Raw genomic sequence first — 27,404 nt, 5'->3', positions numbered from 1 at the left:
TCAGGTAAGCTGCAGCAAGCAAAACTTCGTAGTTCACAGTATGAGCATTATGCATCATTTGTCATAATTATGAATAATTACATTTTGCCAGCAGTGACTTCATCAAATGCCGTCATGCACATGCAGCAGGGCAGGAATTAATTTCCCAAATATTCAGGTGGGGAGCTAGCAACATTTTTATTCTAGACACAAGCATACAGTGCTGTTGCAAGCCAGATGCTGCAGCCAACTTTTCCTTCCATAAGAGAAAGGTGGCCAAGAGCATCAATTTATACTGACCCAAAGCTCTACAGAAACATAAGCCTTTTTAACTCACATTATAGTACTGACAACATAAAACAAGATGTCTATGATGTTATGAACACTCCAAAGAGAGGCTACGTGTGGAAGTGTAAGCAAGGGCAGGGGGTTGAGTAAGCAGCCATTCCCCACTTAAGGTTATTAAAAAAATGCAAATAAATAATCAGAAAAGAAGAAAAACAACTGCTGAAGCCACAACAGCTGCTCTGTGCAACAATCCTGCACCACCTGCGTTGCACGCATTCTGAGTCTCAACAGATAACATTATGTCCCACTTACAGGAGGTTCACACATGCAGGGGGTAGATGGGATTGATTAGGATTTTAATTAGGGAGGGTGATAACTCTGAGGGTAGTAAAACTGACACTTTGCTTGCAGGCAGCCGAAGTTCCTCCTCCTCTGATTTTTTGCTTATCAGTGCTTTTGGCAACTAATCACAATTTAATTGTTAACCTGCCCCAGTGTGGTTGGAGGCTGGCACTAATAGAGCAGCACATGCTGACCTTGGCAGGTCAGATAAATTAAATGCTGTCAACAAAAGGGTAATTGATGCACTCCACGGAAGATCTGAGCAAGAATTTACTATCTACAGGATGTTCATCACATATCCCATATATATATAAAGCTAATGGGGTTTTAAAAAGACCCCATCGGGCACTGAAGCTGTGGACAAAATATACACTGTCTGATGGTTTATAGTATGTAACAGTTTCAAATTCCAAATAGGGAACAACATCTAGGAGAAACCTTATGGATACCTGTAGTTCAACAGCACCTTAGGAACCAAGCCCTAGATGCACACCTCTAGCAGTACCACATGTTGTGCTGAGTTTGATTTAGGTTTATGTGTCAAAGTTTTGATAGCCAGGGTCTGCATGGGTGGCCTCCGTGAGCAGAGCCCAGAAGCTGCCCCATATCAGATCACAGCCACCTCCACCCCATAGGGAGGCTTACAGTGGATTAGGCCGTTCCCCTGCAGGCCTGAAGAAAGGTACAGCTCACAGAGAGCCCCTGCAGGAGTGCAGTCCAGGCCAGAACTGCAGCCCTTGGCTGTGGTGGAGTAGGAGGGCTGTGGGAGCTGCCAAGCGTGGGGCTCTGTGTTGGAGCAGTACAGTCCTAAAAGATGGACCCAGTAGTACAGAGCCACATCAGAGAAGTTCTTGGGAAAGCTGCTGCCTGTGGGAAGCCCACGCAGGCTCTGTTTGGGAAGGAGAGCATCCTCTGAGAGGGACCTCACATGGAGCAGGGGCAGAGCAGTGGCAGAGACAAGCACCATGGACTGACAGCAGTCCCCATGCCCCCATGCTGTTTGGGGGGAGGTAGGAGGGTGTGGATGGCAGGAAGTGTTTGTAGTTTCTCACTACTGTAGGTTGTTGTTAACAGGCAATAAATTGCATTAATCTGCTTTAACCTGAGTCTGTTTTGCCTGTGATGGTGCCTATAGGTCAGTGATCTCCCTGTCCTTATCTCCAGCTTTTTTTCAGTGTGTTTTCTCCCACTTTTTTTGAGGAGAGCTGCTGAGCTGCCCCTCGCTGTTAAACCACCACAGCTTACTAAAGCAAACTCAGGGTTTTGCTAGGAAGCCACCCTTGATCTCTACAGCTTGCAGTCCCAACTGGGCAATATGGTGTGCACCTCTGCACGTTCCAGCATCCCTCTCTTCAGTAGGTCCATCAGTCGCCCATGGATAGCAGCAACATGCCTGGGGTGTTTACTAGGACATGGCCCAGTGTTCTGTATGCAGGAAAACATCAACTTGTCCTTGGCAAAAGTGAATTTAGAAATGTAACTCAGTTTAAAAATCTAACGTTGCCATCAAAACATATATGCATTGTTCCTGCATTGATCAGCTTGGAGGATACAGGCAAGTCACTGAAGTACTGTAAAAATGAAAACACATGAAACACTAGGTATTTCACAAAGGCTTAGTATTGCAGCTGCACCTACATTACCAGAACCTAAGATTAATGCAAAACAGTGACTGGGAGTGCTGGCTGCTTACTCCCTTCTACACCTCTCTAAAGATAGATCAGGGCTGGACAAAAGGAACACAGATCTGAAGGTACATAGAGTAACCAAAAATGGCTTTGGAAGGAACCAAGAACTGCACTAGACAAGAAGGGAGAAGAGATGAAGAACCTTGAAGGAAAGTCAAGAAGTTGGATGGATGAAAAGAGGATGTGAAATAGAGGCTGGAACTGGGCAGGGAATGACAGGAAATTGAAGAGAAATGCAAACTTGAAATAAGAATATTTAGGAACAGTGCAATAGTAACCCACCATATCTGGTGTCCTCCCACCATATCTGGGCTGTGCACAGCTATTCTTGCTGCATATGCAGATACAACTCACAGTAATGCAGTGGTGCATGCCTGATTACACATGCCTGATCGAATAGATACACTGCTCACATATTTCTAGCTACCATGTCACTTCAGGATGCCACAGAGTTATTTTTTATCTGCAGCTTCTCAACATTGCCCAATTGCTTGGGAAAGGGAGGCAATTCTTGCATTTATTCCTACTTTTCTGATGGAAAACAAAGAAAGCAACCAACCTTGGGCAGAACAACTGTCATCTTACCTGCCCTGGAAAAGGAAAGGAGAGTGTGCCTGTGCAGAAACAGAGGATTTTACTGCCCAAAGAAGTAGTAGTTTGTTTTTCTCCCCCATTGGTTGCATGGAAGAAAGAGTAAAAAGAGGAGAGCACACCTCAGCCCTTCTTCCACTACCCTGTTATAACCTCCATTTGCTGAACAAAGCTCCAATCTCTTTCTGTAAGATGTATGGGACTCATTTTTAACAAGCCATTGATATGCCATCTAGGCAGCAGATGAGTCTCTTAAATTTCTTTCCCTGCAGAACTCTGTAGGCAACATGACAGAAGATGTGCAGAATCACAGCAACAGTGCAACGCTCTCCCAAAGAGGCACTATGCAGCAGTGGCCCTACTGCAGGCTGCCAACAGTGGTGAGCAATGGCTTGACTCTGCTTCTCTGCAGCAGCCCGTGCTGGGTGCCACCAGCTGCCAGATCACAGCTCATCAGCATTCATCTGACCCTCAGCACCATGGTGCAAGGAACTGTTGTGCTGCTAACACAGATGAGCATTGCTTCAAGGGGCAGGCAGACCCCACCATCACCACTGTCTGACTGTGCACAGAAGAGGCTGCACATAGCAAAGGCTTTCCAGCCTATCACACAAGGCTCAACTTCATTCTTGATCTTCCTGACATCTCCAAAGCTGTGTGAGTGAGCTCAGCTTCAGTGCACTGTGCAACACTGCCTACACAGTAAAAAGCAGGAGTTACGAGTAAATAAAATGGCATCCCTCCTGTAATATCTCAAAGCCATACTGGAGAGATATGGCTGGCAGGAAAGGCTTACCTTCTTGATATGAGGACACAGTCATTAGGAGAGCACAATGGCCATTCTGCTCTTAGCACAAAGGAGTGACTGGGTGTGGGGTGAGCAGTGCCACCGAGCAAGTTGGGGAGGCAGAAAGTACACACAGCAGTGTTTGGTTCTTGATCACAGTGATGCCAACGGGAGAGGCAAGAGGCAGGAACTGAGAAATACACGGTACTGCCAGAGGCTGAAACAGACTTGAAAGGTAACACTTCCCAGTAATGTAAACCATGACTGCAGTATCCAATGACAACAAATCTCCTAAAAACAAGCACCTTCCTGACAGCTAATCTCATTACAAGGAGTTGCTAATGTGGCCACAGTGTCTGTGTAAATCACAACTGACCACAAAGAGGAAAAGCTCGTACTTTTTCATCTGCTTTTAAAATCTGAAGCAGCACTTATTCTGTTGTTGGAATTAAACCTCAAAAATAACATGATTTTTGATCAGACACTGACTAGTGGTGGGTTGCTAAATGCTATTTTTAAATACAGTAATATAATAATGTCCTCCAGTACTGCTGTTCTATACCACTGATAGAACATTTCATAAAGACTGTAGTAATCATCATTTACCAAATTGCAAGCTGAAAAATGGCATTCATTGTTCTCAAGAAACAACTTGTCTAAATCAGGTTTTCTGTATTTTGTGCATCAATTCTGAGGAGACAACAACTAGAGATTAAACATCTCTATGAGCACATTGTATCTACAGTCTCAGACAATGAATGATGATTTTTAAAGAATACTCAAATTGTTCATGCGTAGAATAGTATGCTAACAAGAGAAAAAAGTGTTTCTACTCTAACTGCACTAAAAGCTGTGTAACTTACAGAACAATGAGCTTAGCAAGATTTTTAGGCTCAAATACACAATATACAAATTACAGAGGACTAATTCTGCTGGAATCAAAGCGGAATCAAAGCTTTTCAGCTTCATTTGTTCCGTTCAAAAGCAGAAGGTTGTCACAATCACAGATCTTTGATTTTCCGCTGGAGCATTATTGAGCACGCTCTGCTCAACATTAGCCATTTCTTGATCACTACATCCTTTTTTCTGCCTTCATCTGAAAGAACAAAACTACAAAGATGATCTTGAAGAAAAGAAGAAAAAGAATACATCCTCTCTTCCCTGCTAAACCACTCTCTCAAGATTAGTTGCAGCCATCCATCAAAATAACAGCAGCACATAGCAGAGCTGGAGAGGAGCAGTTTGCAGACCATGGGCTGATACTTGGCACCAGCCTATACAAGAGATGGCAGTACTTGCTTCCTGTTTGCTGTGTAGATTTTCTCACATGAATGTTATGACTCTGCATGTTTATAGCTTAATACACAAACCCCAAAATATCCTGCAAGCTGGAAGACACAAAGAGAGTCAGATGTTAGACAGTGACTTCTCCAGAGAAATTCTGCAGTGGTCTGACCAGACATAGCAGCACAAATAGCAACAGGAGTTACGTGTTGCCCTCATGTAATTACATCCTGCTATAGCTACAAACTTAGTACTGGTTGTGCTCAGTCAACGAACACAGATCTGAACAATTATTTTCAATAACAGAAAAATGATGTACTCATCATCTACTTCAAGTGTTCTGTTTACTTTTTTTCCTTCTGTCCTAGGCAAGTGGAACTAAAAAAGAATCAGCTTGGATTCCTTTCGTACAGTGGAAGGTGACCACAGCTTCCCCAAGCCAGGCCCAAGACAAATGCTAAGATGGATTCAGAGTATGATTTTTCAGACTGACAGTTTCAGGCATTTATTCATACACTGGCACATGGCTTCCACATACATTAAAAAAATGGCAATAGTTCTTGGGATACAAAAGCAGAATAATCATTTAAGATCTGAGAAGCTAGCATCCCCTTCTGGAATGCAGTCACATCAAAACAGCTTTTTACTGAGTTTTCTGTTTGGTTTTGGAAAAGGAAGAAGGGATAGAAAGTATCTCTCTTGAAAAGCAACTTACCTCCCCCACCATATTTGCATGTGAATGTATGGAAGAGAAAGCAAATTCAGTTAAAATATCCTGAGTCTGGAGAACTTTCAGCTCCCATTTGATTCTCCAAAACAAGTTAGTTCAGAAGACAGCAAGTATCCCTAACACTGCACTTCAATCAGAGGGTGGCATGCCTTCCACCAGTGCAATGCAGTCCAGAAAACACAAATACCCTGATGCCATGGTATTTTTAACACTGTACAAATGAACAACAAAAAAAATCAGTAAATACTGTATTTATTCCTAGTAAAAAGCCAGAAGGCTTAACATAAGAGGAGCTCTCCTAATGTTAACCAATTTGTTAAGCATGCCAGAAACTATTTTTAAAAGAGGAGGGGAAGTGAGAAAAATCAGATACCCAAAGGCCAGTGTCTGAACTTTGAAAATCTGGGAACTAAACTGGCCTACCATAAGACAGGACCTCCTGTGTGACCAAGCATAGATCTTGTTTTTAAATACCACACAGCCAGCTAGGAATTCAAGCATGCATGAAACTATCCACCAGTCCTACATGCTCTCCCTCAGAAAGAGCCCCTTACCTCACTTTCCAACAATTCCCTCAAGGCTGAAACAGCACTGACAATCTCCAGAGGGAGTCAGTTGTCCAGCCCCACATTGCTAGCAGAACACAGATAGATTCAGCTATTTTGTATTATTTTGGTTTGCCAGTATTTATTTTGGATTGCTGGAGCTGAGGTATAGTCACATCCACAAGTAATGGACACCAACAGGTCTACAAAAAAGAGCAATCTGAAAGTTCCTGTAATTTGCATAGTACTGTATATTTCCCTGAGGAAAAACAAAATGCATGATTTCACTTTGGAGCACAAAAAGACACACTTAAAAATGTGGTCTAAAGTGACTTGGAAGTGTCTTTAATATTTGTATTTCAGGCAGAAACATAAAAAAGTGTTATGGAAAAACAAGGTAAAAGATATTTATCAATTATTTTTCTTCATGAACAACTGTTTCCAAAACTCTCAAGAATAGGAGCATCTCAGGCATTTTGACACTGCTCAGTATATACACACAGAAGCCAGTTTTTACTAGAATATACTTGCCAAAGGAGAGTTAAGGAGAAAACTAGAAGACATGGTGATAAGGCTGGTAGACGATTCAGGATCACTGCTCCAGCTATTTCAAGCAGCTACACTCAAAATTTAGTCTGTAGGTGTCCACAGACTCAACACCTACAAAGTATTTCCTAGAGCTCTGCAAGTTAGGCCATATGGTGCTGCATAAAGAGGGGTGGCAGCTCTTAACAACCTTAAACACCCTAAGGCTATGCAGCAGGTGTTCAATCTCTTCTGTGGAACAAAGGAAAGACTTGAACTGCAGTTCACAAAAGTGTCCTTCCAGGAGATGGATAAATGGACACAGTCCGGACTCCAAAGCTTAATTCACTCATACATCCAAAAGGAATAAGGCTCTGGGTTCTGCTACTGATGGATTTGGAAATTTCAAGAATTGTCACAAGGGGGAACTGCTTTCCTCAGGTGAAAACAGAGGCTTGGGAAACAAATCACACCTTGTGCTGCTCACAGTGCAGTCCACAGCACCATCTGCTGCCAAAACAGAATAATGCCTTCACAGTAGTGTCAGTTTGATAGAAATAGTGTAGAGCACACCTAAGTTACACCATCCTTTAGGGTCTCACTCATTAATTTCTTCTTGAGCATTTTTTCCCTTCAGTCTCTTCTCCCTCCCCTCAAGGCACTTTAATCACCAGAGCTGCAAGTACAGCTGCTAGCTAATGCTGCTGTAGACACTGTCCTGCTGCCTATCTCCAGCAGTTATACACAGCTAGCTGAGCCCATGCTCCCACACCTCCCTTCCCAGCAGCTGCCTGCTGCAGCCTGCCTGTGCCATGGGACCCTGCTGCTCAAGGGCCAGTGCTCAAAACAGGGAAATAATGCCTGTATGTAACACCATTTAGGAGTCTTTCTTTTTGTAACTTTAAATATATTGGGACACAATCAATTTAAAGAGGAATAAAAAGATGGGATAAAAGAGTATTGCATCAGCACAGCAGTATACCCCAAAGCTCAAACCGTAAAGCTCTTTAATTTTCCTTTCCTCCTGCCCTAGGCAATGAAGAAATAATCAAACTCCTTGTGCCATTTAACTTAAGGTACTTTTAGCACACTTTTCCCCCCATCTTCATAAGGATACAGACTAAGCACACTTTTAGTGTTCCAGTGATTTAAAACTCCAGTTTTCACTTCGGTCACATACACAGAATATCAGGCCTCCCTGTTCTAGATGACTGGCATTCAGTCTCCAAAGACAGCACACCTAAGAAGACAAAGTCTAACAACAGTCATTTTTTATGAAATAACCAAATCCTTCAATATCTCTAATTTTAAGAAAACACTGGAAAACTAGGAATCCCAAATAAGAGTTACTACTTAGGAAAAAGGACTAATGCTACTTTCCAGTCAGCCTGATGACTGGAACTAAGATAAGGTATTTGGTATATGCTTCTCAGAAGTGCTTCACTGTTACAAGAAAGTAACCCCTTGCAAACAGTACATAAAAATATGTCAGTATACCTATGTTCTCACATGAAACACCACGTTTCTTGAGTACCTTCAGGGATGTTGACTCAACCACCTCCTACAGCAGCCCATTCCAATGCCTGACCATTCTTTTGGTGAAGTTTCTCCTAATACCCAGCATGAACCTACTCTGGTGTAATTGGAGGTCATTCCCTCTCATCTTAGTGCTAATTACCTGGGAGAAGAGGCTGACTCCCCACTTCATCACAATCTCCTTTTAGGTAGTTGTAGAGAGCAATAAGGTCACCCCTGAGCCTCCACTTCTCCAGACCAACAATCCCAGTTCCCTCAGTCACTCCCCATCTTGTGTTCCAGACTGCTCAGCAGCTTCACTGCCCCTTCACTGCACATGCTCCAGGGCCTCAGTGTCTTTCTTGCAGTGAGGGCTCCAAAAGTGAACACAGTACTTGAGGGGTAGCGTTTACCAGAGCAGAGTACAGGTGGAAAACCCTGTTCCTGCTAGCAACACCATTTCTGATACAAACCAGGATGCTGTTGACCTTCTTGGCCACCTGGGAATACTGCTGGATCATGTTCAGCTGAGCATCAACCAGAATCCCCAAGTCCCTTTCCTCTGCACAGTTTTCCAGCCATTCTGCCCCAAGCCTGTGCATGGGGTTGCTGTCATTAAAGCGCAAGTCCTGGCGCTTGTTTGGTCTTGCTGAACTTCATCCCATTGGCTTCAGCTCAGCAATCCAGCCTGCCCATATCCCTCTGTAGGGCCTTCCTACCCTCAGGCAAATCAGCACTTCCTCCCAACTTGTTTCGTCTGCAGACTTACCAAGAGTACAATCAATACCCTCATTCATATAATCAACGAAGATATTAAACAGGATGTGCTCCAACAGCAACCTCTGGGGAACATGATCTGTGATTGGTTGCCAGCTGGATTTAACTCCACCACCACTCTCAGACCCTGGACCTCCAGCCAGTTCTTCATCCAGCAAAGAGCATACTGTTCAAGCCACAGGCTGCCAGCTTCTTCAAGAGAATACTGTGGGAGCAAATGTTTTGCTGAAGTCTATGTGGACTACATCCACAGCCTTTCCATCATCTACCAGACTGGCCTCTTAGTCACAGAAGGAGATGAGGTCAGTCAAGCAAGGACCTGCCTTTCATGAATCCATGCTGGCTGGGCTGGTCCCTATGTTGTCCCACATATACCATGCATTCTCACTCAAGATGATCTGTCCCACAACCTTCCCTGGCACTGGATTTTCAAGAATCAAAGCAGTTTTGGTTCCAGATTTTTTTTTTAGGAAACAGAGGAATAAGACATCTTTAGAAAACAGTTTCCTTTCTCAGACTAACTCCGACCCTTTGTAACTTGGAAAGACCTGACTTCATGCAAAATATCTTGCACTAAACTTCCTTGCCAGCAGAAAACAGCATGACCAACATTAATCATCTGTTTTCATAGAACAAGTACTACTCATTTTCTCTTGTATTTCAAATTTTCAGGGTAAAGAGAAAAACATCAACTGAAGAGACTGCTGATTAGACATGCCAACAGTGTTTCATTCCTATTACTGTGAAGAAGCCTTGAACTATTTGTAAAAGAATGCATTTGATTTGAAGTAGTTTGCTTTTAATTTGCTTCTTGAAATGTTGGGATTAGGTGCTAAGGGAAGAGAATGCAGAAAGGGGTGAAAGTAGAAAGGATGGGACACACACCGTATGTGCAAGAGCTTCAGCAGTTCACACCATACTACAATCTAGGCAATGCTTAAGGGAAGTGGTTACTGTCACTCATACTGTTGTTAAGAGCTGGAAGCATAAGGGAAGGATGGTTCCATACTCCCTCCAGGGATTTTTTTTAACCCATCTTTTCATTCAGTTCCTAAAATTCCTGCATGTGTTGAGTACACAAGCCTCACAGAACAGTCTTTGGAGCCCCACAATGTGTTACTGCAAATCTTGAGAGAACAGTGTTGAGAAAACATGACAGGCAAGCATGGAGGAGTGTATGGTGCTGAGCTCTGTATAGTCAGCTTCAAACACATCCACAGAAAGTCAGCAGAAATTGGAGTACAGAACAGGAAAGGAAAAGAACATGGGACTAATGGTAGAGAGAAGAAGATCCTGGAATAGAAGAATAGGTGAAGAACAGAAGATAAGCCTCCTGAGATTTGAACAAAATGGTTTTCAAATCATCTGCTTGCATGCTGAAAGGACTCTGTCTCCATTCTGAGAGTGCTGAAGAGAGACCAAGCCTGTTTATTTTTCTGATGCAATAACACATAGAGAAAAATTAGCAGTTGTCAGAGTATTTTTTTTTTTTTTTTTTTAGGTAAATGGCTGCAGCCCTTCCATCATCTTATTTGTTTTGACTGCTAATGTATAAAGCAACTACTATTTTAAGAGTAGACACCATGCTACACGGGCATCTGAGGGCTACAATTCCAAAGACTCTCTACAATGGTTCTCTCTTTAGCTTCCTTGGTGAAAGTTCTGGATGGGACACGGCACTTAAACAACTCAGGTCACCACTGCACTGTACAATATCTACTTCAAAATTCTCACAAAGGCATCTCTTATTCCTACTTCTATTTCTTTGATTTTGATCCATGCAAGGAAAAACAAGAGCTAGGGGAAACACAGTCTACACTGCTATTGCTTGTATCCTCTTCTATTTCCCTTCCTACTAGCACTTCTACAAGTCATTTGCCAGCTATCTTCTCTTTGTCCTTTACTGAAGTTACCCGAAGTACATATATGTAACAAAATTGCTGTAACAGATGCTGATTGCATCTATCATCTCTTTTCAATGAAACTAAAATTAGTCATTATGAAACTAACATAAGAAGTTTGTGCCTTAGACACAGCCATAACTCTTGCTCATTCTCTGTAGTTTAACACTTGAGCTGTGTTATCTACTCACTATTCAAAAAAATCCTTCCACCTAAAAAACACAGTGCCATTTTTACAGCACTTGCCCAGTATGCTCAAATCCAGAATCTCATTACAGCAGGTGACCAGACACTGGGTTAGCTAGTACTGAGTACAGCTTCCTACATCTGTCCATCACAGCACCTTGCTAATCTAATAGGGGCAAAAAGTCTAGCAGCTCGCATTAAGCTTTGCAGAATTTGGATAAAGCAAGGATTTGTTTCTGGGACAAACACTGTCCTCAGAAGCCAACAGCTTCCTTTACAAAAATGATATAAAGAATTGCATTATGTCATAAAGGAAAAATTATGTTGTAGAGGAGTATTGAATAAAGGCACCCTACAACAAAATCTTATCTCCCCAAGAAATATTGTCTTCTAGTTTTTTTTATTATCAGTAGCAGAGAAGAGGAAATAATATTACAGGATACACATTTCATACAATTTATCTCCCTTCTCACTGCATCTATTTTATTGGATACATTTCAGATAAACGCTTGCTTGGAACTAGCTTACAACTACAGCATGTCTCACAGAACAGTTCCAAATGGAAAAGCATTAAGATTTGCAACTCTTGGCTCCATCTGCTTGTGAGACAGTAAAGGCCAGTTGTTTCTCCTTTAGTGACTTATGTTTTAAAAAAAAAAAAAAAAAAAAGCAAAATAATCACAGTGACCAACACAGCACAATGATCTGATTAAGTCTTTCTAGGCCATTCTTCTCAAGACAGACTTATATGAACAGAAAGACAGTCTGATTGATTGTGCTGGCTGTCCCAGTGTGTCAAAGTGCTGAGCCTTCTACCCAGTATCAGCTAATCTTGAAGAAGGATACAAAGAACAGAGGTTGTTTCCAAGAAGACTGAAACATGACAACAAGAAGGGAGAGACCACAGCCTTCCCCTGGTTCTGTCTGTCCAACCCCCTAGCTACATGAATGGCCCTAAGCTATGGGCAGACATGCTGCCTCCTGCACAGGGAGCAGCTGGCAAGAGACAAAAGCACACAGCCAGGGATTAATCAACCACTGAAAGAAGGCCTTCCTTACTGGAACCACAAGCCTCCAAGCTAACCATGGATGGACAGATTTGGCTATCATCTGTACTGTGGTATCTGAGACTCTGCAATATGCAGTCCATTTCAGTCCTGCTGCCAGTCCTCCCGTCCCTGGACCTGGGGAGTATCTACCATCCTGTGGCTGTGAAACCTCAAGCACTGGCTGATAAGAAACAATAGCTCCATACAGATAGAGCAGCAGTGACCCTCTTTAAAAGTCAACTGACAAATGACTTCAATGACCTTCTGTGAAAATCTTTCAATGAAGGGCAATTATTGTTCCAGAGCAGAGTATGGCAAGGCAGCAGACAGAAATGGAAAATAGACTGCCATAGAGCAAACCTACCCTTGTGCAGAACCAGAAATGGGTAAATGGGGTAAAGGTGGTTTTAGTTTGCTTTTACTTCTCACTGGTCTAGTCTATAATTAATAGGCAATACATCACATTAATTTCCCTCAAGCTGAGTTTGTTTTGCTGGTGATGGTAACTGGCGAGTGATCTCCCTGTCCTTAGTCACAACCCACAAACTCTTTTCACCTTAGTTTCTCTGCATGTCCTGAGAAGGAGTGACAGAGCAGTGTGGTGGTGCTGAGCTAACCCATGGATATTAAACCACCACAGACTCTTTTTAGAACAGTTCCAAGGGTATTCTGCCATCCACCACAGCCATGTGTCCCATTTACATCTCCCTCCTGGCTTCCAGTCTCCAAGTCTGTTCATCTGAAAACAATTACTACCTCAAGCATGAGATATCCTCAACTTCTATTTTAAACAGATAGGAATGATTGGGATGAGGAGTCCATAGGGTTAATTGACACCTTTTTTTCCAAAAACAAGATTGTATCTGCAAAGTCTGGCAAGACATCAGATGTGGCCACATACTGAAGTTTTACTTTCCATTCCTATTTTGACTGTTTTGCTAAAACAGAAACAGACTTAACATATGAGATGTTATGTCCCATTCAGTCCTACTTCAGAGACAGATGCTTGTTTCTGTTTTCCTTAGTCAGGCCATGAGGACCTTCAAAGAACCCCTCCTTTGACCCTAGTAAACTGTAATGCTTTTATCAGATATGGGCTCCAGTTATGCACTACAGCTGACTGCATTACTGTGTTTTAAGAAGTTACCACAGTCCAAAAGGTCATTAAGTAGACCTAACAGGCTAAAGCAGCTTAATTCTTACTTCTCTCCCCATTAAGCTTAAAGTCACAAAGATACTCAAAACTCATTACTTCACTTAGCCTCTTAGCTGGCCTCAGTGGCAATCTGGCAGTTGTCCATTATGGCCCCACTGACAGGCAAAGGATCACCAGCTCAATTGTTTCTGACAGTGTAAACCATTTCTGCTTGTAATCATAGAATGGTCTGGGTTGAAAAGGACCACAATGATCATCTAGTTCCAACCCCCTGCTATGTGTATGGTTGCCAACCAGCAGACCAGGCTGCCCAGAGCCACATCCAGCCTGGCCTTGAATGCCTGCAGGGATGGGGCATCCATCAACGTGTTCCAGAGTGTCACCACCCTCTGTGTGAAAAACTTCCTCCTAATATCCAACCTAAACCTCCCCTGTCTCAGTTTAAAACCATTCCCCCTTGTCCTATCACTATCCAACCTCATAAACGGTCGTACCCCTCCTGTTTATACGCTCCCTTCAAGCACTGGAAGGCCACAATGAGGTCTCCCCGCAGCCTTCTCTTCTCCAAGCTAAACAAGCCCAGTTCCTCAGCCTTTCCTCACAGGAGAGCTGCTCCAGCCCTCTGACCATCTCAGTGCCCTCCTCTGGACCCACTCCAAGAGCTCCACGTCCTTCCTGTGCTGGGATGCAGTGCTGCAGATGGGGCCTCAAAAGAAGTGAATAGAGGGGGACAATCACCTCCCTCTCCCTGCTGGCCACCCCTGTTTTGATGGAGCCCAGGATATTATTTGCCTTCCAAGCCGCAAGGGCACACTGCTAGCTCATATTAAGTTTTTCATCTATCAAGACCCCAAAGTCCTTCTCTGCAGGGCTGCTCTCAAGGAGATCTTCCCCCAGTCTGTATAAATACCTGGGATTGCCCCGACCCAAGTGCAGCACCCTGCACTTGGCCTTGTTGAACCTTATCAGGTTCACATGGGCCCACTTCTCCAGCCTGTCCAGGTCCCTCTGAATGCCTTCCCTTCCCTCCAATGCATTGACTGCACCGCTCAGCTTGGTGTCATCCGCAAACTTGATGGGGAAGTAAATATATCCCAATGGGCATCAACTAGCTCCTGGCAAATACCTATCAAAGTTCATAAATTCAGTTCTATGAGCTGCATGGCTAGACTGCTAGATGCTTACTTCAGCACTTCCAGGATTGAGTTCTCCTCTCTGCTTTTAAATAAAGAAGCAGGCACAGGAAGAGAAAAACCAGAAGAAACAACAGCTCCTTCAACAGAAAGTAAAACATTAGCAGAAATCATTGTCATAGTAGGAACTGCTTTGAAACAGTTCCTCTTTCATTGACTTTAAACTTGCTGACATAATTTTTGCTTTGATGAAAACAAATAATCGTCTCTACTTCCTTCACACCAAAGCAGTTATGTCTGTTGACACTATTCCTTTTGCTTGTTTAGAAATCTGCTGTGATACCCAAGGCATTTTTATTGGAACACCCTTGATATAGAGTCAGGATTTCCTTCCAAAGAATTTGAGTGCCTTGGACAATTGTGTGATACCTAGAAGACAGTTTACCTACTAGACCTTATTTATACTTGGCTTGACTTTTCCCTTTATGTTTTTTATCTGTGGATTATAATGCTTTGGTGTGAAGGAGGTAGCAGTGTTTTCATCAAAGCAAAAATTATGTCAGCAAGTTTAAAGTCAATGAAAGAGGAACTGTTTCAAAGCAGCGGAAGAGAAGACAATCACTAATGACAAAAGTACTTCCTGAATTGAATTTGTTGCTGTACTGTTTTCTACAAACTGGTGCAGTGATGCAGTGTGGTGAATGTTTTCTCTCTACAGAAGCTCTACAAGTTGCATTTGCAATTTGGAAACCTTAGTGTTAATACTGACACATGAAATAAATGGTATGAAACGATAATCTAGTTCAATGTCTCATCAGTGAGCATAAGTTTAAAATTTTCTGTCCTACACCTGCTTACATGAATTTTCTTCCTATGTTTGAGCTCTTTTAAATGTCAGGTACAAGTTTTTACACAAAAATACTGATGTTATTTGCTACTAGCACTACTAACATATTACAGAAAAGAGTTAAGTAAATTTGTAAGAACAAGCAGTGAGCATGAGTTACAACAATTACTAGCTGTAGACTTTGTCTTTAGTACTTTTGATACAGAGGACCTCTTCAGACCATCTCTAATGGCAACAGCAGTAGCTCTATGTATTATTTTAATAAAACATATTTCATCTTGAAACTGTCCAGCTAGGTCTGAACAATGGGTCAGATCTTGGGGATATAAATGAGCTCACACTGCCGACAGCAGTGCTGCACCAATTTAAACTGACAGAGGCTCTACCCCAATAACTGCTGTATTTTCCATTAAAATGTAGAAAGATGACACTGCCCAAAGCATTCTCACACTACAAAAATATTTATCTAAGCGCACACACACATACGTGTTTTATTTAAAGCAAACACCATACCTCATTCCTTCTGTGGACCTATTCTGGTAGTTACGGTAGAGCTGAGGAACACCTAACATAGCCTCTGTGAAAACTGCAAGGAAGCCCAGGGTTTCCACAAAGAGAGATGAATCAAGCCAGAGATAAGTGATGTAACCGGTGACACCAGTGAAGGTCAGGACGCACTGCACGTAGTCCGTAAACTTGCTCCAATGCCAAAAATAGTTCAAGTCAAAATCTGCAACAGAAGAGAAATGGAAGAAGAATAAAATTTCCAAACCTGATTCAAAGTTTATCAGAGTAGAATTGAGAACTGGTAAGTATGAGAGAGTCAGTCTTTGGGAGCAGAAAGAAACAGAAATTAAGAGGAAAAGCATTGAAAGGGGGAAAAAAAAAGGCAACTCCATACCACCAAAAAAGCCCCACAAGACTTGATCTGGAAAACATTTTTTTGTGGGGTGTGTTCAGTATGGAAACAATAATACAAAGAATTACATACTAGGGTGGATAGTGATAGGACAAGGGAGAATGTTTTTAAACTGAGACAGGGGAGGTTTAGGTTGGATATTAGGAGGAAGTTTTTCACCCAGAGGGTGGTGAGGCACTGGAACAGGTTGCCCAAGGAGGCTGTGGATGCCCCATCCCTGGAGGCATTCAAGGCCAGGCTGGATGTGGCTCTGGGCAGCCTGGTCTGCTGGTTGGTGACCCTGCACATAGCAGGGGGGCTGAAACTAGATGAGCATTGTGGTCCTTTTCAATCCAGGCCATTCTAAATCTCAAAAATGAGATTTAAAGATGAAGCATTTGTCTTTGGATATGAAACACAAAGAACTCTGGAGATGAATCTAACAAAGCTGACATAAGAAGGGCTCACAAAAAAACTTCACACTGTCAAGTACAGGTCCCAGTCATGTCAGTACAAGCACACTCTTATTTAGGACTATTGTCTTCACTTTCAAACTGCTTCAATCCAGGCTGAAGAAGGTCATCTCAAGTCCACAAGTCTGCTTCCTGGTGTATTACTGTTGCCTTAGTAAGGGCAGACTTCTGTGCACATGCAGACAGCTTTGCTGAAGAAGGTGCAGGGCTGTGAAGAGAATCCAGCCTGGAACAAGACTTCCCACAGACAGCATTTCTCATTCTAAGGACAAAAATTCACTTTCACATCCGTACTTCACTTTGCCAGCAAAATTAAGTGCAGGGTTTATATCCATTTTTGTATCTCTCGGAACAAGGCACTATTTCACTAAACTCAACACCTTCTCTTAATAGAGAGCAAGTCAAAGAACAAACCAAGTGTGACACTTGCTTACATTAACATACCGCTGGAAGATACACAGCTATCTTATCGACAAATAATAATACACACCAATTTATGTCACTGCCTCTTCAGCAGAAGTACAGAACACTACAAAAGAAATCCTGCTGTTAATTCTTGCAATGAAGATACTTACATTAACACCAAACTCAGTGAAATGAGAACGAATCTGCACAGGCAGGCTTAAGGATACATACATATTCCAAATAATCATTTTATTTTCTGCACCTTTTCATACTTCAGTATGTGGTAGACATTCTTTATTAATTTCCCTTTTTCAGTACTCAGCAAAATCACGCCTCAAGACAACTACTGCATCCAGTTAAATAATTTACTTTGCCATACAAAGAGGAAAGCAAAACTAGCCAGAAGCCATATTTAAACTACAGCATAGCACTTTTTATAGTATTGTATCAGCCATTATCCAGAACTAAAATAATCACTACATTGACAGAGCTGCTGTCAGTGTAATGTATACATTCAGTACTTTATGGGCAGCGGCTGCTCAGCCTCAGAATCCACTGGCAGGGATGCATGACTAAATAAAAAAATAGACCTAGTGATGGTATAGCCAATTCAGCATGACAGCATTGCACATGCACTGTGTGCTCTGTGAAGGCTTTCCTTTCTGGAGGTAAAGGAAGAACAAAACAAAATGAAGCAGAAAATGTAAGACATAAGACAAGACGCTACAACAAAAGCAGGAAATATGTTACGCATTTTTCTTAATTCCTAATGCATTTTCTGGAGAGAATAGGAAGAGTCAGCAAGAACTGTGACAAGGAAAACAACGCCTAAACCTTCTATTCCTTCCACTTTGCTGACCTATATCTGTTCCATGAACCTATCAGTGTTCAAAATGTGTTTGAACAGTACTCTCACAAATGTGTTTTAACTTTTGGATAGCCCTGAAGTAGTCAGGTAGTTGGACTTCGTGATCTTTCAAGGTCCATTCTAACTGAACTGTTCTGTTCTATCCTTATTTTAACATAAAGTAGCAAGAGGGAGAACAAAGGAAATTCACTCAAATTTTGCCACTGTGTTCTCAGTTTCTTGAGCAATACCAAGCAAATGACTTAACAGAACAGATTTGACACTATTCCAACTATAAAATAGCAAGAGACAGTCTCTGGTAAAGACGTGTTTGGGCTTACTATGGGGACAGAATAATTAACAGCAGAAATAAAGTAGGTGAGAGAAAATCTGGCCATTTGAAAAAGCAACCTCCATTCCAGAAAAGGAGAGCTACTAATGTTTTTCGAGTAAGATGTAATATTTACTTTTACCAGATTATGTCTTTAAACCCTAATTCTGAGATGTTCTCAAAGAATCTTAGGCCCTTTTAAAAACACTTCAAGCACTGGCTTTTAGCCCTTAAAATTGTTTTTTGTAATTTTTTTTTTTGTAATTCTTGCATGCTCTTGCATTCAAGCACACTAGGAGGAAGACCTGAACTGACCTTCCAGCAGGTCATTCGACATTACATAGTGTTCAAAACATTGATTCAGACCAATACCAGAAAATCAGCAGCTAGTGGCAGCCACAGGCAAGAGCACATAAAACTTACTCCTCCAGACAGTACCATCTGTAGAAGAGACCACCTTGGCTCTCAAGCTGCCTATACAGTCATTATATCTCGAATCACAACCCTAAGGCTCAGCTTGAAACTTGCTTGCATGGCACCTTCTACATGCAGGACTTTCAGCCCCTCACTTACTAAACCCTCAATGCAGCTCTCATAGTTGCCCTGCATACATTGGGTTTCTCCCTTTGTTTTCCACATCTTAAAAAGCATCCTTGAGCATATTTACCATAGTACACTGATTCTTTATTTCCCCAAATTAATTTTATTAACAGAAATGAAAGAATCATACCTACATGCAGGTGCCAAAGTTAGAAGTTTGTGTCAGTGTTCACACAGCTTCTGTGAAGTCAGCTACAAAATCCATGAGGCAGTCATATGCTTAAGTACTTGCATAAGGCCACGGATTTTGTAGCTGACCTCACTGAAGCCGTGTGAACACTGACATGTGCTTATTCAGTACTGCTGTATTGAAGTCCATTTCCAGTCATGTTAAGCACTCACATCTCTGAACCTAGTATTGGGCAGACAAGAAATCTGGTAATTAGGTCATTTAGTCATCCATCTTGGCCTGAAAATCTTAAGCATTAGTTCTGTTATAATATCATACCTAGATGAGAGAACTGGTGCAGGACACAGGGCTCCAACTGAAACAACAGTTAATTACTAAAGAGACATTCTCTTCTGTTTAGTCTCTCGCTCAAAACCATAATGATGCTATAGAGTGTCTCTCACTATACTAGATTATGAGTAAATTCTAGTTTCCACTATAATTTGCTTGATAATGTTTTCTTTGAAAGAACAGAAAAAAGAAATAACAATTAGAACCTCTACATTAGCCTTTCAGAAAAATATCTGAATTATATTAAAAACAGTCCAATATGTTATCACTAATTGTTCTATTTAATAGATATACTTTCCAAATGCTGAAATCTGTTTTAGGACACTGCACGTCACCAACTACTTCCAGGAAAAAAAAGAATGGCTTGCCTGAAGAAAAAAAAGTAATAGCATATCTGTCCTTTAATGTAGGTTCCAGTTTTATCTCCTCTGCAGATATCATTCTTTTTCTCTAAAAAAAGGTAAAAAAGAAATTCTACCACACCACAATATATTTCTACCAAATATCTCAAAATCTGACCAAGACCAGATGCATTTCTTTCTATTCTCTGAAATGGCCAGGCACTGCTTGCAGTGTTTACTCCACTGTTCACAAGATCCCCATCCTGCCCAGAATAAAATTCATGACATGAATTTGTAACCATACTTAGTCAATTTAGTTGAAATGGTAACTCCCAGTCACTAAGGTCCTGGATTGATCTAACTGACATTACTGCAGTGAAAGGTATGATCTTATTACCCATGCTTGAGGTCTTTAATCCACACAGGGAGCCGCATTTTAAACATCTTGATCCATTTATAGATGAGAGACTTACGTTGGAAAATCCTAATGATTCCAGGGAAGAAGCAGCTCAGCTGATCTTTTGTGCAGTAACTGGAGAAAAGTCTACACAGATTGAGGGTAAAGAAAGATGAAATTAAAATACCTCCTCTGAGAGGCATATAGCATGTTAGATACGAAAAATATAAAGCAGACAGAAACGGTATTGCCAACAGTTGTGGTTAACATTAATCAAGCCAAACTGCAAGTAGAAAATTCAAGATTCTGGTGTAGAATTAATGCTTAAGTGAAGCAGATCACCCACAATGTTGACTCTCACTTGAAGATGACACAGAGGCTCAAACAGTTAAGTCATATTTAGCTAAAAAGCATTTTATGATGTCAGCTACCACTTTAGTTCCTTTGGGAAAGTGAAGCAAAGACTGACATCCAAAAAATGAAACCACACCTCTATCATAGTAGCAAGTTCCATCTTAATATGTAATTTAAATCTAGTTTGTTTCAGTTTAACATCATTATCCCTTACCCTATTGCTGCATACCCTATAAAGGCATTTATCCCAGGTCCTTAAATAACCTATCCTTGCAAGGTCAAGTCAAATATCCAATCCCTACCTTAACAACACTGGAATACAAAACCTCAAGGCCTAGATGCTGTGAAAGGGACTGATAACATTAATTCAGCCAACCTGGAACAGTTATAAATTGCGGTCACGGCTAGGGAATATTTCAGGTTATTATCCATGGTCTGTTTACTGTAAAATGCACACACAGTTCAAGGATACAAGAGCTAAGATTTACAATCTGCTGTTCTGTCAATCTTAACCACTGGGCTATGGTAAGACAGGCTCCCTCTCACACGCTCTTTGGCTCAAGAAGCTTGTGATCTCCGCTGTAAAAGGGGTTAATCTCCGAGCAGCAGGCAAATGTGATGTCCCTTCTTATCTCAGCTCAGCAACAAGGCCAACTCTTATACCAGTTGGAAAACAGAGACTTGCAATCCCTGGCTGAGAAGAGAAATTAACTCAGACCACACAGACTGATTGACTGCCCTAAGCTATGCTCTGGCACTGCAATCAACAGCGTTATCATAAAATAAGTTCTGCCACATCCCTGAAGAGGACACGGGAGGCAGAAATTGGGACCCTGGCACTGAATTCTGTACACCTGCAATCATTCAGTTGTACCAGATCCCTCCTGCCTCCAGCATCACTCGCCTCCCAGCAATCCCAATTTCAGGGTTGCAGCAGGACGCAGACAAGCACATGGGTTAGCACAGGCATGTCCAACCTGTGGGCTGTACACTGCCTGGCACTGCTCACAATGCAGCCTGCCCCCTGCTCCACACCATCATGGCAGCCCCACAGTGCATCCCTGGGCACGCAGCCATCACTCACCAACAGCCAAACATCAGTATGCTACTAACCCTATCTGGGCTGAAACCAGGGCACAGGGAGGGTGCAGTACTTACTCAAGTTATGGCAAATAATTTTACTCATTTTGATATATTGGCTAAACACAGTCCTGTGAATAGAAAAAAAACATGCAGCTGTGCTTTCCCTTTTGATAAAGGAATTTGAGAATAAGTTTCAAAATGGCCAAAAAAAAACCAAACCATTTTCTTGTATATTTGAGACTCAGTTTTCAGTTGACATAAACACGTTATGTGTGAAACTTCAAATGGAATGTACAGATATGCAATCAAAAATTTGATCTGGTCTCTTTATCATACTTCTACAAGACTTATCTTACCAGAGAGAAATTGACCTCACTTCACTGTCACATCTTACTCATGTTATCACTTCTTGGAAGTATGCACGTTTGTGAACGACTGTTTTCAAAGATGAAGAACAGGAAGAATAAAATTTCATCAAAAACCTGATGAACAGCTTGAAAGCTAAGAATGGCAACTACTGCCATCAAACCATCTTGATACGTTAGTTGCATTAAAGTTCGCATATCACACTAGTTTTATGTTTTTGTTGCTCTCTTTTTCATATGTTTTATGAAAAAAACATTAAAAATTAAAATAAAAGTTTTGTTGTTTATATACATTAACAATATTTTATGTATTTTACAAGGACTGATCTGAAAATAATGCCTCCTACTTTATTATGTTTGCCTATGATGTCAGAGATGGATGTCAGTTGTATGGCAATAGAGGTTTAACCTTCTTGCCAAAATTCCATTATATTTTGTTGCTATGTGACAGATGACAGCAGAGAGGTGGTCTGACAAAATGGCATCTGACATGGAGGTGTGTATGAAGCAGAGGTGTGGAAATGATTTCTTCTATGTTGAAAAAACTGCACCCACTGACATTCACTGATGCTTGCTGAACACTTTTGGAGGGCAAAGAGTGGATGTAAGCACAGTAAAGTGGTGGGCAGTGCATTTCATCTGTGCAACAGCAGGTTCTTTCTTCTGGTGCAGATTGTCACAAGCATGGCATCCAGGCTCTTGTTCATGGCTGGTGAAAATGCATAGCTAAGGTTGGTGACTGTTGAAAAAGAACACTTTATAGCTGAGAATTTGCTCTATTAAGTAGCATTACTGTGATATTTGTATCTGATGCAGTTTCCTCCATGAAATTAGGAGACATTACTTTCAGAGCAATCTTTGTAAATGCAGACCTAAACAATTCTTTTTCACGCAATACAGTCCAGGTAAGCCAAGAGGTTGGACACCCATGGGTTATAGCACCTCTCACCTTGCCTATTCCCAACAGCTCCCAGCCAGTTGGTGAGTTTCTCCCATCTCCTTTCTGAAATTCTTGCGTACCTTACAAGGCACTCAGGAAATAACTGGTGTTGTAAGAGCAGGAAGGCTTCAAATGACTTACTGGGTGATACAATGCTTCCTACCAGCTCTGTATCCAGCTAGGCGCTTTCTTCCTTTCTTTTGGAAAGACAAAAAAAGATTTAGCACTAGAGAGTGAAAAATGATACATTTAGATTTTCTTTCTTCATTTTTTGAAGAAATGACAAATCTTCAACATGCTGTGTGAAGACAGCGTGTCTTTTACATTCACTGGAACTGAAGAGGAACTTGTTATCTTTCACTCAAGTGTCTCCTCAAAAGAAAGGAAATGAGAGTTTAGCACCAAGAACCTCTGGCTCTAATTCAAACCTCCTCCTCTTCAAAAGAAAAAAACCTAAGCAATCCTTCATCTTGCATAGATAAAGATATTACTATCACCGCTTTTTGTCTTCATTCCTTCAGGCCTATGATTTGGGAATTTCTGCATCCCTATGTACTTTTTGGCACCTGCACAGCCCTGCTACCACAGTATTCAAGCATCTCTTCACATGTCAATCTTAAAACATTCCTGTCTTACATTCCCTTCTTATTTGGCCTTCACACTGGTATACCAAACATTGTCTCTTCTTCCTCTTCAGAAGCGAATAACCCAGTGAAAATAACACCCCATCCTACATAAAACAAATTATAATAATTTAATGAAATCTGTTTTATTTCCTTTGAAAGCACCCAGTCAGCTTACTTCTTCCTCACCTCATTTTATGTGGTGTCACCAGCTTTCACAATCTCTTATACTAGATCTCCACTTTGTCGTATCAAGCTCACCTCAAAAAAATTACATGAGAGTGGTGCAATATCTGCCTTATTTTCTTTCAGCACTGGCCCCACCTCAGAGCTTCTCTCCTCAGCACAACATACCTCTAAGTATAGGACTGCATTTCCTCTGTGAGGAAAATTAGCCTTCTCAAACACATTAGTACTGAAATTACCTACCGTGTTACTGCTATTTCTGGGCTCTGATCAGAAGACAACTCTCTTCTTTCTACTCCAATGCCATCCTTCACACACACTGTCTCCATGAAATCATCTCAAAAGCTGGGAAAAGCAGCTGTTAGCTGACTTACAAGATGATTGATGGAGGAGGACAGCTTAACAATTAGATGAATCATAGCTAGGAAGGCCTACTGAAATACAGTAGCAGTGAACTGATGAGTGCTACGGAAAACCAGCTATGTACTTGAAAGTTGAAGTGAAAGGGGCATGAACAGCCTTATAAATCACAGAGAGGGAAAGCACAGACTTCAGAAAGTGTTTCAAGGAGCAGCAAGGGAAGGAAGACAGGAAGCCCAGGGAGCACCTCAGCAGAAGGAGCTTTGACAACTCCGGCTGCAAGCATTCCTGATTCTGCCCATCTCCTGGTTAAGAGCATCAAAAAATTCACAGCAACTCAAACTGAAAAAAACAACAACCCTCCCAATCCTTCACCTGCAGGCACAGCTCTGAAGTCAGGCCTTTGCTCTCAATACACTAACAATGAAGGCAGCAGATTATTGCCATGCTCACTCTTCTTTTGGATAGATACTAAGCTGACTATATAAACAGCTTCTTTTTTAGACAGTAAGCTAAGCAGGGATGATACATGTGGATGCTACGGCAAGAAGAACACACAGCAGCAAGATATTAATTTTCCAATATTCCAACAGTATTTTACACTATCCTCAGCATGGATTATCTAAGCTATCACCCACAGTCCTATCAGGCTGTACACAGTGGCCTCCAGACAAAAGACTTTCTTTTAAACAGGAATCAGCTGAGTACTGCACAGCAGACTGCCTTGGCTCCACATTCTTGTAGCTGGAGTTATAAACTCTCTATGAAAATAGTTAATTTTGAATAGTACTGTAGCTTATTATTTGAAGTCTAAGTCTGAAAAGATACCAAGAGTACTATAATATTGGAAACAATGTTCACTCATCATAATCATATTCCATGCAAAGACTACAATTAGATAAATAAAAATAATTCTAAATACTACAAAACCAAGCTGTGCACTAGTTCAGATCCAGGCTGCCTCAGATACCACAATGTCACAGATTACAGCAGGTTGCACAGATAATACAGCAAATTATCCCTCCTTGTTTCCTAGGTAACTCATCATGAGGCAAGACAAATTCTAGCCCTCAAACTGGCCCTACTAATTTAGTATCCAAACAGTAATGCACTGTGCAGCTGCTTCCTCTGCTGAAATGTCATGTGGCCTACTAAACATGTCTCGGCAATTGCTTAAGTTAACCTCAGAAAAACCTGTTTTCAGTATCAACAGTTCTGGTTTAAAATTATCATAAGCATGCATGAAGCATAGGGAGCTTTCTGCTCTTTTGTCATCTGCCTCTCTCACACCCTGACTCATATATGACAGTGTCAGACATTTTCTTTAATACTCAAAACTCCTTTACAAAGATGCTCATACCTCAAAATGACCACAAAAGGTTTTCTTTTCAAGTATCAATTGTAATTAAGAACAAAATGATGAACAAGAATTCAATTTTGAAAAAAGAATATTTCCAGACTTTTGCTTTACACAGGAACAAAAGTACGAGTTTGGAAAGCCTGGGTGAGGAGGAAGAGAGGCAAACAGACACATGGGATTTGGAAAACAGGTTCAAATTTTTGCCCTGATTCAAAGTAAGCAATGGTTTTTCTACATCCTAGTGGACCACCTGGACCAGTCACAAGACATATGAGGTCAGGAAACAGTCTCCTTAAGCATAAATCCTGCCTTTTACAGATGAACAACTGATCAAACATTCATTGAAATCACCTATGTCTGTATTGATTAACATATGACCATCCATCAGCAATGATGCTCATCTCCAACAATCAATTCATCAATTTTTAGCCAGCTAGCAGAAAAATCTTAAATACAATTTATTATTTGCTAGCATAAACACTAGGTAAGCATCCTGACATTTGCAAAGCTGACTGTGGAACCAGTCCACTTTGGAGAAAAAAGTTTGCCAGATACATAGAGCAGGAAATAATCTTATCCTTCATATGGCTTTCTAAGGAAAGAAAAAAAAAAAAAGGCTGTTCTGATAGAGGAAGGTTTTCCAAAACTTACACAGCCTAGAGTATTCTCTTACACCTTTAAGCCAAAATATATTCTATTTACAACATGTTTCCAAGTACCTAAATTACTGTATACAGTGACCAAAAAGGAACAACTTTCAGAAATGACTTCAATGCATTAGCAGGAAGAATCTGTAGGGAAGGAGACTTGTACAGAGTTTCATTTGAGTATTTACTGCCTGTTTTATACAGCACTTGTAACTGGAGAAGCCAACTGAAACGGAGCTGCCCTGAAACAGAACTTCCCCTACAGCTTCCCAGTTGTTAGTTAGACCACAGATTAATCCTTGCTTTCATGTGAGAATTAGTTGTTATGCAAGATGCATTTCTGAATACCAGAACACCTTATGTCTGCAGTTTAATGCTCCATTACTCAAGGCACCTTCAGGATCTGCAAAGAAAGGTAACAGTAGGAGATTTAATAATTAAGTCTTTATTACTTCGACAGCAGTAGAGGTAATGCACTCACAAGCTGCTCATGCTTCCAAGCAGAAGTACAAGCCCCTCTCATCCCCCTCAAGCTACAGTAGGACTGTTTAGTTCTGTGAAACACTTCCCACTGAAGCCACAGAATGCAAGTTTTTCTCTTTTTCAATATTCTACCTCAAAAAGAAAAGAAAAGCCTGTGATTTCAGCCAGATCTGTTCCCATATTTGGTCCAAAATGTATTCCCTGAAACTGTTTTGTGAGTAGTAACTGAGGTAGCAAGATGGAGGGGGGGTGGAAATGGAGCTAGAGGTGCACAAGGAAAAAAGGAGTATCAGGAAAAACTTGGGTGCCAAGCTTCTTGGCAGCAAGTTCAGCCTACCTGCTGCTGCAGGCAAAAGACTTCAGCTGTTATACCCCTTTATAAATATAACCAGTTAAAACAAACAAACAAAAACAAAGCAACACAATTAGAACACAGTGCACTGGCAGTGCTTGCCCAATTAGATGTCTTTGCCACCACAGGGTACAGCCCTTGGTTCTCCTGCCCACATAATGCAGGGTTCTGCCCTCTGCCAAGTCCTTGACACATCCCTGAAGCAGGAGGGCAGAGAATGGGAAGACAACAGATGAACCATAAGTGATCAACTCCTGAACAACAGCCATATCCGTGAGTAACTCCTCGATCTTTGACATCTACTGCACACAAATTTAATGAGAAAGTTGTGTATAAGACTATCTTAAATCATTCTGACATTTTGCTCTGTTCACTGAGTGTACACAGTGACATGTTCTACTGCATCCTACTCCCAACAGGAAATGAAGAGCAGTCTAAGGGAGTAAACAGTGTCTCTGAAGACACAATTAAATTTTGCTTTAAAGAATTTAAAGCAGAAGAAACTTCCTTAAAATAACTCCTTTGATTATAACAAACTACAGGGTACAAAGACCAGAGAAAGGCAGCAACATAAAA

At 41.3% G+C, this 27,404-nt stretch overlaps 1 protein-coding gene across 2 annotated transcripts in view; it reads right to left on the bottom strand.

The window, feature by feature from the left end:
* Positions 1–27,404, bottom strand: part of SLC66A2 (solute carrier family 66 member 2) — a 58,733-nt gene that overhangs the window by 3,845 nt on the left and 27,484 nt on the right. For both annotated transcript variants that reach the window (XM_031608324.2, XM_031608325.2), the window contains one exon: positions 15,837–16,053. In XM_031608324.2, coding sequence (XP_031464184.1) covers positions 15,837–16,053 — 217 coding nt within the window. The remainder of the gene's footprint in view (positions 1–15,836; positions 16,054–27,404) is intronic.

The sequence above is a fragment of the Phasianus colchicus genome, chromosome 3, assembly GCF_987193195.1.
Source record: "Phasianus colchicus chromosome 3, bPhaCol1.hap1.1, whole genome shotgun sequence".
Lineage (NCBI taxonomy): Eukaryota > Metazoa > Chordata > Aves > Galliformes > Phasianidae > Phasianus > Phasianus colchicus.
Note: the sequence above shows the minus strand (reverse complement) of the source record. Positions and strands in the feature narration are given on the sequence as shown.